This window comes from Bufo bufo, chromosome 5 (assembly GCF_905171765.1).
Source record: "Bufo bufo chromosome 5, aBufBuf1.1, whole genome shotgun sequence".
NCBI classification, from domain to species: domain Eukaryota; kingdom Metazoa; phylum Chordata; class Amphibia; order Anura; family Bufonidae; genus Bufo; species Bufo bufo.
Genome location: NC_053393.1, coordinates 460,726,036 through 460,740,213, shown reverse-complemented (window position 1 = coordinate 460,740,213; position 14,178 = coordinate 460,726,036). Strand labels below are relative to the sequence as shown.

At 42.7% G+C, this 14,178-nt stretch overlaps 1 protein-coding gene across 1 annotated transcript in view; it reads right to left on the bottom strand.

The window, feature by feature from the left end:
- Window positions 1-277: 277 nt before the first annotated feature.
- The window catches only part of LOC121002306 (ATP-dependent translocase ABCB1-like), a 106,707-nt gene continuing 92,806 nt past the window's right edge, over window positions 278-14,178 (bottom strand). The window contains exons 4-7 of the mRNA XM_040433707.1: window positions 10,757-10,954; window positions 4,605-4,811; window positions 4,371-4,517; window positions 278-794 (exon numbers count right to left, since the gene is read on the bottom strand). Of these exons, the coding sequence (XP_040289641.1) occupies window positions 594-794; window positions 4,371-4,517; window positions 4,605-4,811; window positions 10,757-10,954 (753 nt within the window). The 3' untranslated portion in view covers window positions 278-593. The remainder of the gene's footprint in view (window positions 795-4,370; window positions 4,518-4,604; window positions 4,812-10,756; window positions 10,955-14,178) is intronic.

The window sequence follows — 14,178 nt, the reverse complement described above, 5'->3', positions numbered from 1 at the left end:
AGGATTCATCTTGACTGTTCAGGTGTGTTCACATTTACATTTTTTGAAGATTTATTTTGGTAAAAAAATGATGTTATGATGAAATATTAGACTTTATTTATTACCATGGGAATAAAACTGATGCCACATTTTATGAACTTTTATATGTTATTTTACAATATTGGGGGGTATGGTGAATGCTCCTCATCATACATAATCCTTTACCTAGATCTATGAAAAAGTATTACAGGCCAGAGTAGTATAGAACTATAATATAGAAATCTGTGGGCCTATCCTGTATATCTGTGGCTATTTGTGTGCCTCTATTTAATACACACGGGGGAGATTTATCAAGACCATTGTTTTTCTCTCATTTTGATATCCCCTGCACTGCTGGAGGATGCACCAAACTTATTATGAGACGCAGGCACAAGGGAGATGATAAATCCTTCCCGTAGTGTTTTTTCCACAATGATTTATATAGCTATATTCTTCCATGGAATGTTTGCTTAACGGGAGAATGCACCACCTCACAGAGGCACATTGAGTACCTAGAAGGTCTGTAATATAGACCATTAAGCTATTACTGTAAGGCTTTGCCATGTGTATAAGGCCTAATTGTCGGAGTCATGTGCGTTCACAAGAGCATAGTAATCAGCTTGGTTAGCCAATAGCTGGTTATGAGTGCCGTATTCCACCACTTTCCCGTTCTTAATCACTGCGATAATGTCAGCGTTCTGAATGGTGCTTAATCGATGAGCAATCACTATGCATGTCCGTCCTTGCCTGGCACTATCCAGAGCTTGCTGCACAATCTGTAAAATATGAAAGTTGGATCACAATTGCAATAAATCAAGTAGTGTGTAGTTTACATAAGAAAACAAATTGTTTTAGGGCTGCCCTTAAAGGGCATCTGTCAGCAGATTTGTACCTATTAAACTGGCTGACCTGTTGCATGTGCGCTTGGCAGCTGAAGACATCTGTGTAGGCTGCCATGTTCATATTTGCCTGCATTGCTATGAAAAAAAATGTTTTAATATATGTAACTGAGCCTCTAGGAGCAACTGAGGCTCTGCTCTCTCTGCAACTGCCACACCCTCTTCATTTTGATTGACAGGGTTGCAGAGGAAGCAGAACTTTTATGTCACATGTAATGAGGAGGGAATAACACCAGAATATACAGTACAGACCAAAAGTTTGGACACACCTTCTCATTCAAAGAGTTTTCTTTATTTTCATGACTATGAAAACTGTAGATTAACACTGAAGGCATCAAAACTATGAATTAACACATGTGGAATTATATACATAACAAACAAGTGTGAAACAACTGAAAATATGTCATATTCTAGGTTCTTCAAAGTAGCCACCTTTTGCTTTGATTACTGCTTTGCACACTCTTGGCATTCTCTTGATGAGCTTCAAGAGGTAGTCCCCTGAAATGGTTTTCACTTCACAGGTGTGCCCTGTCAGGTTTTACAAGTGGGATTTCTTGCCTTATAACGGTTAGAATTTGTATTATGGCAAGAAAAAAGCAGCTAAGTAAAGAAAACGCGTTGCCATCATTACTTTAAGAAATGAAGGTCAGTCAGTCAGCTGAAAAATTGGGAAAACTTTGAAAGTAAGAGCTATTTGACCATGAAGGAGAGTGATGGGGTGCTGCGCCAGATGACCTGGCCTCCACAGTCACCGGACCTGAACCCAATCGAGATGGTTTGGGGTGAGCTGGACCGCAGAATGAAGGCAAAAGAGCCAACAAGTGCTAAGCATCTCTGGGAACTCCTTCAAGACTGTTGGAAGACCATTTCAGGGACTACCTCTTGAAGCTCATCAAGAGAATGCCAAGAGTGTGCAAAGCAGTAATCAAAGCAAAAGGTGGCTACTTTGAAGAACCTAGAATATGACATATTTTCAGTTGTTTCACACTTGTTTGTTATGTATATAATTCCACATGTGTTAATTCATGGTTTTGATGCCTTCATAGTCATGAAAATAAAGAAAACTCTTTGAATGAGAAGGTGTGTCCAAACTTTTGGTCTGTACTGTACACAGAAGGGAATAGACTAGAGTCTAGGCCTCACAGCTAAGGAAGAGGGAAGGTGACCTCCTAGGAATCCCTAGATCTCCCCCTGACTCCTGCCAGTATGAGTAGACCCCGGAGGTGGAAATACTCATACACCGGAACCTTAGCCCTGGAGACTCTGGAATCCCTAGGAACGGTGACACGGAATTAGACTACTGGTTCCCTCCCAGATGAAGGAACCAGCGTCTCCCTGAGGTCTAGAAAACAACACACACAAGCAAACAACAAAATGCAAAACTAAATGAACTTATCTTTAAAGAAGAATGGAGGAGCAGGAGATCCAAAGGAACAACACACCAGCTCAACCAACACCAAGCAGAAAATATCAACCGCATTGTAAGCAGTGTGAGTCAGGACTAAATAGAGCCTCAGTAATGACCACAAGCTGCACCTGACAAGAGGTGTGGTCATTACTAAACAACACTGCAAGGTGAGAACAGAGAGACTATCAGATAACCTCACGTGCCGCCAGTCTCTCAGATCTTCTCACCTCTGTCATGGGAGGGACCGTGACACTTTATGTGTATCAGCAACCCCCCCCCCCCCATAGCTCCTAGAGGCTCATTTGCATATATTAAATCTTCACTTTTCTTAGCAATGCGGGTACATATGAACATGTACATTTATAGCAGGGTCCTCTACGGGTTAAGGCCATATTTAATGCCACTTATTTTCATTTTTGGTGTATTAAGGCAATAAAAATGTGGTTTTAAAAGTGTACATAGTCTTTACATTTCCCCTTTCTGAAATGGAGAGAAACTGACAGTTTTTAACATTTAATACTAAAGGGGTTGTCCCACGAAAAGTATTGTACAGTTTTTCCATGTAATTAAAAGTTTTGTATAGCTACTGAGTTATTCAATAAAATGTATCTCTATAGCGGCACTTAATTTCTTATGTCTTTGGCTCACTGAGATGGCCGCACATGCTCAGTTTCATCTTTCAACTGCCTCCTGAGCTGTGATCGGGAGAGCATGGACACGCCCCCGATCTGCAGGAGAAAGGACACTCCCCTTGAGCTACCAGCTTGATATAAATCTAGCAGATCAATGAATATGGAGATCTCTGGATCCATGTGAGATACAGGACTGGTCTGGATTTGTTAGAAAGAGATTGCCATGTACTATATGATGTGTGATTTTCATTTTTTACATTATTCATGGGATAACCCCTTTAAGTATAGCTCCAAAGAAAAAAAGTTATAATGTACAGTACACGTAAATATAAGAAAACAACACAGAAAAGGTAACTTAGAAGTCATACAAAAAAACAAGTGAAGTCCCTACAGATCCTGCAAGCACAATCTGGCAACTAAAATTTAATGTTGATAAGTGCAAGATAATGCACCTGGGGCGTAAAAACCCAAGAGCAGAATATAAAATCAGTGATACAGTCCTAACCTCAGTATCTGAGGAAAGGGATTTAGGGATCATTATTTCAGAAGACTTAAAGGTAGGCAGACAATGTCATAGAGCAGCAGGAAATGCTAGCAGAATGCTTGGGTGTATAGGGAGAGGCATTACCAGTAGAAAGAGGGAGGTGCTCATGCCGCTCTACAGAGCACTAGTGAGACCTCATTTGGAGTATTGTGCGCAGTACTGGAGACCATATCTCCAGAAGGATATTGATACTTTGGAGAGAGTTCAGAGAAGAGCTACTAAACTGGTACATGGATTGCAGGATAAAACTTACCAGGAAAGATTAAAGGACCTTAACATGTATAGCTTGGAAGAAAGACGAGACAGAGGGGATATGATAGAAACTTTTAAATACATAAAGGAAATCAACAAGGTAAAAGAGGAGAGAATATTTAAAAGAAGAAAAACTGCTACAAGAGGACATAGTTTTAAATTAGAGGGGCAAAGGTTTAAAAGTAATATCAGGAAGTATTACTTTACTGAGAGAGTAGTGGATGCATGGAATAGCCTTCCTGCAGAAGTGGTAGCTGCAAATACAGTGGAGGAGTTTAAGCATGCATGGGATAGGCATAAGGCCATCCTTCATATAAGATAGGGCCGGGGGCTATCCATAGCATTCAGTTTATTGGGCAGACTAGATGGGCCAAATGGTTCTTATCTGCCGACACATTCTATGTTTCTATGTTTCTATTTGCCTGCATATGGCACCTCTGTAGGAATATAGGAGAAAAATCTCTGTTTGCCTCTATAAAATTAAGGTCGCACAGGGCCACAATAAATTTGTAATGTGTAAACATATCCTTACATTAAAATAGGGCGCAAGCCATAGATCTCTACTCGATTGATGGCAATATTTTCCCTTTGTATTGTTTTATTTTAATTTTTATTACCTTTTCACTTTCGGTATCTAGAGCAGAAGTGGCTTCATCCAGGAGTAACACTTTTGGCTTCCGTACAAGAGCGCGTGCAATGGCGATCCTTTGTTTTTGTCCACCTGAAAGCTGAGCTCCCTTATCTCCAACACGAGTGTTATATCCCTTCAATATCAAAAAGGCAGAAAACGTTCAGTTGGGAAGCAAACGGTCAACACTTTAAATATAAGTAATATGATCTTAATAAATTACTTGTGGCAAGTTCATAATGAATGTGTGGATATTGGCTGCTTTCGCTGCCTCTATGACTTCTTCCTGTGGAACAAGTCTACTGTTGTCTCCATATTGAATGTTCTCTTTGATGCTGCAGTCAAAAAGGATTGGTTCCTGTGACACAATGCCTATCTGCGACCTCAGCCACTTCAGATGTAAAGACGTGATGTCGATCCCATCAGCAAGCTAAAATATATCAAATATAATAGGTACAGTTACCATTACAAATGCCTTGTACCAGGAGCGTACATAGAAATCATGGGGCCCCAGGGCAAATTCAGAATTGGGCCCCCTCTCCTCCCACAGTAAGGCCTCATTCACATTTTCATGTCCGTTTGAAACAACCATCCATGTTTCATCTGTGAAAATGTCTGAAGCATCTGTGTTTAGTGCATGTGGTTTCATTTTTGCCCTCCGCTTGTCATCCATATTCCACAGGCAATGCTCCGCTGAAAATGTATCATAATTTAACATTTATAAAGGCCCACAGCTGGTGGTGGCTCCAAAGAAGTTATGTACAGGAACCGGCCTCTCCATAACTTTGGCGCATCCAGCACCAGGTTCCGAGCTGTCTTACATTTACACCATTTTCTATGCCTGTCCCTTTCCCCACCCACACCACACCTACAATTTTAGACCTGACGTGAGCAGAGAAAAGTCGCAGATAGCGGCGCTACTAACTGTTGCACCGCCATCTGCACCTGAAATACGCCTAATTTAGGCATAACTATGTGCATAACTTTTGTTACATCGGCATGCTGCATCTATAGAGTTAAAATGGCAGAATTGGCACTTGCTCCAGTCCTGCCAGCTTAACCTGTGCTACCCATCTAGGGAGCAGTCCCTGCCTCTCAGTGTCCTATTATAAATAGGATATTACTGAACCTCTCAACTTGACCATACAAGGGTGTATATGGAGGGGGGGGGGGGTTATTATGTATACTGTATATGCCCTATATGTGTGTATTAATATACTGTATCACACATTACATGCTCAGTCAGCAGAGGCAGCAGTCAGCACATTTAGTGACTGTGTAAATAGACACTGACAGGACAGTGTGTGTGACTACACTAACAGTCACTTACAGAAATAATGGCTGTCTACCCCATCTGTGCTGGCTGAGGAAGGACTCTGGGAGTAGGACCTGTGCTTCTGATGGCTTCTTTCTGTGCTGTCTCCAGTCCAGTTTCCAGGCTACAGATCACAGTGGTCAGGAGGTCAAGAGTCAGGAGGAGGTCAGAGCAGCAGAGCTCTGCTGGATGTGACGTGGCTCCTCTATTTCTCTCTTCACAGGGCTCTGCTGCTTATTCTCTGCAATGGTGACAGACACGCAGGCAGGTGAAACAGCAGAGCCCAGAGCGAGATCAGGAGGCAGCGTTTAAAATTCAGCAGGCCAATAAGCAGTGCAGAGAGCGAACCATCTTCCTGCTTATTGACCAGCTGTATATCCCAGGCACCATGGAGGAACCAATAAAATTAGAGATGATGCAGTTGGTGGGCAGCAGCAGAGGCAAGGAGGAAGGGAGGCAGGTATTCCAGTCAGACTGACAGGCCCCATAGCAAGTGTGTGGTCTGCCTCTATGGGCGGTATGCCAGGGCCTTATACACATTTTACTTAAAGGGAATGCATCACCTATATTTAAAAAAAAATAAAACCAGGTGCTGAAACATATTCTTCTTTCTAATTTGTTTTTGTTTTGTGATTACAGATTTATTTAAAATACTTATATTACATGACCTGCTGTTAACAGCATTCACAGATATAATTTACAGCAGCCACATGGACCACGGAATCCTTTAGTCTGAAGATCTTCATTGTCTTCCATGGGAGAGTGTACTGGGCATAATCTGTGACATGTGCGGGTTCACTATGCGGCAGTAGGAAAAGGTGAGCTATGACCATTGCCTATTTTGACTTGTGTGAATATCTTTATATACCGTAGGTGTTACCTGTAATTTTAATCCTACCAGTGATGATGATAATGAGATGACTTGTATAACGGCTCGGAGGTAAATCTGCAGCACAATCCACAGGGGACAGTGGAAAATGCACAAGTTATTTTTATTGATGACCTATCCTCAGGATAAGTCATCAATATCAGATTGGCGGGGGTCCAACCAGCTGTTTGAAGAGAAGGTGTGTGCTCTGCCAGTGCTGCCTCCTCTTCATTCTTTACCTACTAGCCGTCGCATCTGCAGTGGTGAACAGGTGTAATTACACCTAAGCCGTCCCACTGATTTCAATGGGACGGCTTGTTTCTATAGAAGTGTATAGGAAGGAGCCGTCCCATTGAAATAAATGGGACGGCTTAGGTGTAGGGTTGAGCGAACCCAAACTGCAAAGAATGCTATTTTCCATTCTAACGGAAAATAATAAAATCACCCAAACACCGAACTTCAGTGAAAAAGTCCGGGTTCGTACCGAACTTTGCGAGTTAGGGTACACGGTCCTGAACCCGGACTTTTTCACTGAAGTTCGGTGTTTGGGTGATTTTATTATTTTCCGTTAGAATGGAAAATAGCATTCTTAAGACAGAATGCTAAATAAAATGGCCATTGAGAGGCTAAAAATAATAATAATAATCACCACATGGTGAGCGCGGTGACATCATCACAGGTCCTTTTGTAGGTCCTGCAGAAAGAAGACGATACCGGCTGCGCAATCAAGTGGATGAGGTAAGTTATTTTTTTGTTATTATTTTTGACTAGAGATGAGCGAACTTCTGTTTTAAGTTCGGCGTCTAAAGTTCGGCTTCCGGTTAGCGGAGGATCCCGATATGGATTCCGAATTCCGTTGTGGTCCGTGGTAGCGGAATCAATAATGGCCATTATTGATTCCGCTACCATGGACCACAACGGAATTCGGAATCCATATCGGGATCCTCCGCTAACCGGAAGCCGAACTTTAGACGCCGAACTTAAAACAGAAGTTCGCTCATCTCTATTTTTGACCCCTCAATGGCCATTTTATTTAGCATTCTGTCTTAAGAATGCTATTATTTTCCGTAATAACGGAAAATAATAAAGTGAAGTTCGGGTCCCCATTGACTTTAATGGGGTCCGGGTTCAGGGTGAATTTCGGGTCAAGTTCGGGTCCCGAACCCGAACTTTGACCTAAAGTTCGGCCGAACCCAGCGAACCCGAACTTCCATGGGTTCGCTCATCCATACTAAGGTATAATTACACCTGCTCACTGCTGTGGGTGCTCCAGTTCATAAATTTGGTGCAGGCACACAAAGCAAAGCCAGACTTAAAACTGACATAAAAATGGCAAACTTAAATGGTAAATGACCACCTATATCTTTGGTCTATTTTAACAACTCTCATTACATAGGGAAAGTGACAGCGACAATCATTGATAACACTTCCCCTGTGTACTAAGGGTTGTTTACAGGGCTGGTGTTTTCCAAACTTTTTTTTTAGTGATGACCTTTCCCCTAGATCAATATTTGATCGGTGGGTAGCCAACACCCGGTAACCCCACCAATCAGCTGTTTGAGAAGGCACCAGTGCTCGCAATAGCGGCCTTTTCACAGCTTTCCCTATGCCATGTGGCGTCATGTTCATCGGTCACATGGCCTAGGCGCAGATCCGCCCCATTGAAGTGACACTGAGCTGCGAAACTAAGCACAGCCACTATCACATGGAAGGTGCTGTGTTTGGTGAGCAGGGAGAAGGCTGCAGTACTACTGTGAGCACCGGAGCCTTCTCAAAAAGCTGATTTGTGGGGGTCCTGGGTGTCAGACCCCTACCAATCAGATACTGATGACCTATCCGGAGAATAGGTGATTACTAGGCTTGAGCGAATCAACCTTCAGATCATAAATCCAAAGTCGATTGTTTCAAATACTTCGATTTTAATGCTGTTTCCGTACAGCATTAAAATGTGTTGGCTCCGTGGAGCCAAAGTTCTTCTCGCCCAAAGTCGTGCAAGACATAGGTGAATTCCTACTGTATTCATAGCTGCGTATTTTAAAACAATTAAAAAGAGCAATCCGAACTGCAGTACCAAAGCCCAGTTCGGATCGCTATTTCAAACAGGTTTTCAATATGCAGATATGATTACAGAAAGAATTCACCAAAGTCTTGCGCGACTTTGGGCAAAACAAACTTTGACTCCACAGAGCCAATACATTTTAATGCGGTACGGAAACAGCCTTAAAATCCAGGTATTTGAACAAATCAACTTTGGATCTATGATTCGCTCAAGACTAGTCATTTGTAAAAAGATCTTTGAAAACCCTTTTAAATTAGCTAAAGTAAAGATATAAATGTATAAATTACAAGTGCTACTGAATCTTTTCCCACCAAAATATACATCAATCTGCTCAGCTTCTCCGGCTCTATAACACATTCCATTGCTCTACAGGGAGTGCAGAATTATTAGGCAAATGAGTATTTTGACCACATCATCCTCTTTATGCATGTTGTCTTACTCCAAGCTGTATAGGCTCGAAAGCCTACTACCAATTAAGCATATTAGGTGATGTGCATCTCTGTAATGAGAAGGGGTGTGGTCTAATGACATCAACACCCTATATTAGGTGTGCATAATTATTAGGCAACTTCCTTTCCTTTGGCAAAATGGGTCAAAAGAAGGACTTGACAGGCTCAGAAAAGTCAAAAATAGTGAGATATCTTGCAGAGGAATGCAGCACTCTTAAAATTGCAAAGCTTCTGAAGCGTGATCATCGAACAATCAAGCGTTTCATTCAAAATAGTCAACAGGGTCGCAAGAAGCGTGTAGAAAAATCAAGGAGCAAAATAACTGCCCATGAACTGAGAAAAGTCAAGCGTGCAGCTGCCAAGATGCCACTTGCCACCAGTTTGGCCATATTTCAGAGCAACATCACTGGAGTGCCCAAAAGCACAAGGTGTGCAATACTCAGAGACATGGCCAAGGTAAGAAAGGCTGAAAGACGACCACCACTGAACAAGACACACAAGCTGAAACGTCAAGACTGGGCCAAGAAATATCTCAAGACTGATTTTTCTAAGGTTTTATGGACTGATGAAATGAGAGTGAGTCTTGATGGGCCAGATGGATGGGCCCGTGGCTGGATTGGTAAAGGGCAGAGAGCTCCAGTCCGACTCAGACGCCAGCAAGGTGGAGGTGGAGTACTGGTTTGGGCTGGTATCATCAAAGATGAGCTTGTGGGGCCTTTTCGGGTTGAGGATGGAGTCAAGCTCAACTCCCAGTCCTACTGCCAGTTTCTGGAAGACACCTTCTTCAAGCAGTGGTACAGGAAGAAGTCTGCATCCTTCAAGAAAAACATGATTTTTATGCAGGACAATGCTCCATCACACGCGTCCAAGTACTCCACAGTGTGGCTGGCAAGAAAGGGTATAAAAGAAGAAAATCTAATGACATGGCCTGCTTGTTCTCCTGATCTGAACCCCATTGAGAACCTGTGGTCCATCATCAAACATGAGATTTACAAGGAGGGAAAACAGTACACCTCTCTGAACAGTGTCTGGGAGGCTGTGGTTGCTGCTGCACGCAATGTTGATGGTGAACAGATCAAAACACTGACAGAATCCATGGATGGCAGGCTTTTGAGTCTCCTTGCAAAGAAAGGTGGCTATATTGGTCACTGATTTGTTTTTGTTTTGTTTTTGAATGTCAGAAATGTATATTTGTGAATGTTGAGATGTTATATTGGTTTCACTGGTAAAAATAAATAATTGAAATGGGTATATATTTGTTTTTTGTTAAGTTGCCTAATAATTATGCACAGTAATAGTCACCTGCACACACAGATATCCCCCTAAAATAGCTAAAACTAAAAACAAACTAAAAACTACTTCCAAAAATATTCAGCTTTGATATTAATGAGTTTTTTGGGTTCATTGAGAACATGGTTGTTGTTCAATAATAAAATTAATCCTCAAAAATACAACTTGCCTAATAATTCTGCACTCCCTGTAAAGACACACTAACTAGGCCTGAGCTGGGCTATATATACACTCCAGTTCTTGCACAATGGCCCTCTGCAGTCCAAACCTGGAACACATCATCTATAAATCATACATAAAGTATACTGCAGGTTGCTTGTCATCTATTATACATAGATCTATGACCAGAGTATTGTTCTATTACATGTTACATATAGAATAGCAAAAACATTACCACTTGTCCTTCTTCAGGGTCATAAAAACGCTCCAAAAGCTGAACCACTGTGCTTTTTCCACAGCCGCTGCTTCCAACGAGTGCGAGAGTCTGGCCTTTAGAAACTTTCAAGTTCAGTCCCTGAAGAATCTGAACATTGGGTCTTGCTGGATAAACAAATTGGATGTTTTTAAACTCCAGATTTCCCTCCATTTGTTTCTATTAAAATAAATATATATAGAGAGGTTACAGAGATGCAGTGCTTACAGGCTGTGTTATAACAACCTTATAATAATAAGTGAAAACAGTGAAAACAGTTTACGGGAACAGCTTTAAATATCTTTCTTTGTGTAACATAAAATATTATTTGCTTGCAGCCGACACTAAAGAAAGTTTTTAGTGAATTTTATTTAATCCCTTCCTGACAGCTGCCATATATTTACAGTTTTTTACAGTTTTTCACTGTCGTGTGCTGTCCCATTTTCTGCGGACAGCACATGCACCCTTTTATTTTAATATGTTTGCTGACACTGCAGCATTTTTTTTACTGACCATATGTAGGTCAGTGAAAAAAATCACAGAGACTTGCTCTACTTTGGTCCGTAGAGCAATTTAAGTCTATGGGTCAGTGAATATCACAGACACAACATGACATCCGTGTTTGGTCTGTGTTAGGTCCATTTTTCAAGGACCACTCATAGGAGCTGCTTTTTAAAGTCATTTTCAGCTGAGCAGTAGTGATGAGCGGCAAGGGCCATATTCGTAAAATATTTTTTATTCGCAAACTTTTTGTAGAATATTCATTACATTCACGAATATTCGCGAATATTCTAAAAATGAATATATAGCACTATATTCGATATAGTGCTATATATTCGTCATTTTTTTTCTACCTGTACAGTTGTTTCACTTCGGCATACTCCTCCCCGACAAGCATCCCCATCACCATGGGAACGCCTGGGGGTTAGAATATACCATCGGATCTGAGTTTTCACGATCTCAATGACTCATTGGCCCACAAGCAAGAAGCAGGAAGGAGGAATCATGTGTTCACTGTTCAGATGGGAAAAAATGATGAATATTCGCTATAACGAATACATAGCACTATAGTCGAAATATTCGCGAATTTTCGAAGTTGCGATATTCGCAAATAATATTCGCTATTCGAATATTCGCGCTCAACACTACTGAGCAGTGCCCGTGAAATATAGATAACAAACAGAGGGGAAAAACCAAACCAAACAGGGATCATTCACGGACATCTTCATGGATGAAACACGTACAGATTTTTTTACGGACGTCAAAAGGACACAGAAATGTGAATGAAGACCGAGCTGGTGCCATAGTTGGCAGATGATGGCTGCATTACCCAGCTGACACCCTTATGCAATGTCTGTGATCAGGGATAACAGATAGAGTTGAGCGAACACCTGGATGTTCGGGTTCGAGAAGTTCGGCCGAACTTCCCGGAAATGTTCGGGTTCGGGATCCGAACCCGATCCGAACTTCGTCCCGAACCCCATTGAAGTCAATGGTGACCCGAACTTTTGGGCACTAAAAAGGCTGTAAAACAGGCCAGGAAAGAGCTAGAGGGCTGCAAAAGGCAGCAACATGTAGGTAAATCCCCTGCAAACAAATGTGGATAGGGAAATGAATTAAAATTAAAAATAAAAAAATAAAAATGAACCAATATCAATTGGACAGAGGTCCCATAGCAGAGAATCTGGCTTCACATCAGCAGAGAATCAGTCTCTTCATGCCATAGCAGAGAATCTGGCTTCATGTCAGCACAGAATCTGTCTTCATGTCATAGCAGAGAATCAGGCTTCACGTCACCCACCACTGGAACAGGCCACTGTCACACATTTAGGCCCAGGCACCCAGGCAGAGGAGAGAGGTCCCGTAACAGAGAATCTGGCCTTATGTCAGCGCAGAATCTGTATTCATGTCATAGCAGAGAATCAGGCTTCACGTCACCCACCACTGGAACAGGCCACTGTCACACATTTAGGCCCCTGCACCCAGACAGAGGAGAGCGGTCCCGTAACAGAGAATCTGGCCTTATGTCAGCGCAGAATTTGTCTTCATGTCATAGCAGAGAATCAGGCTTCACGTCACCCACCACTGGAACAGGCCACTGTCACACATTTAGGCCCAGGCACCCAGGCAGAGGAGAGAGGTCCCGTAACAGAGAATCTGGCCTTATGTCAGCGCAGAATCTGTATTCATGTCATAGCAGAGAATCAGGCTTCACGTCACCCACCACTGGAACAGGCCACTGTCACACATTTAGGCCCCGGCACCCAGACAGAGGAGAGCGGTCCCGTAACAGAGAATCTGGCCTTATGTCAGCGCAGAATTTGTCTTCATGTCATAGCAGAGAATCAGGCTTCATGTCACCCACCACTGGAACAGGCCACTGTCACACATTTAGGCCCAGGCACCCAGGCAGAGGAGAGAGGTCCCGTAACAGAGAATCTGGCCTTATGTCAGCGCAGAATCTGTATTCATGTCATAGCAGGGAATCAGGCTTCACGTCACCCACCACTGGAACAGGCCACTGTCACACATTTAGGCCCAGGCACCCAGGCAGAGAAGAGAGGTCCCGTAACAGAGAATCTGGCCTTATGTCAGCGCAGAATCTGTCTTCATGTCATAGCAGAGAATCAGGCTTCACGTCACCCACCACTGGAACAGGCCACTGTCACATATTTAGGCCCAGGCAGAGGAGAGAGGTCGCGTAACAGAGAATCTGGCTTCATGTCAGCACAGAATAAGTCTTCATGTCATAGCATAGAGTGCCGTGGTTTTTTTATATAAATTATAGCAGAGAATCAGGCTTCACGTCACCCACCACTGGAACAGGCCACTGTCACATATTTAGGCCCAGGCAGAGGAGAGAGGTCGCGTAACAGAGAATCTGGCTTCATGTCAGCACAGAATAAGTCTTCATGTCATAGCATAGAGTGCCGTGGTTTTTTTATATAAATTATAGCAGAGAATCAGGCTTCACGTCACCCACCACTGGAACAGGCCACTGTCACACATTTAGGCCCCGGCACCCAGACAGAGGAGAGGTTCATTCAACTTTGGGTTGCCCCGCAATATAATGGTAAAATGAAAATAAAAATAGTATTGAATGAGGAAGTGCCCTGGAGTAGAATAATATATTGTTAAGGGGAGGTAGTTAATATCTAATCTGCACAAGGGATGGACAGGTCCTGTGGGATCCATGCCTGGTTCATTTTTATGAACGTCAGCTTGTCCACATTGGCTGTAGACAGGCGGCTGCGTTTGTCTGTAATGACGCCCCCTGCCGTGCTGAATACACGTTCAGACAAAACGCTGGCCGCCGGGCAGGCCAGCACCTCCAAGGCATAAAAGGCTAGCTCTGGCCACGTGGACAATTTGGAGACCCAGAAGTTGAATGGGGCCGAACCATC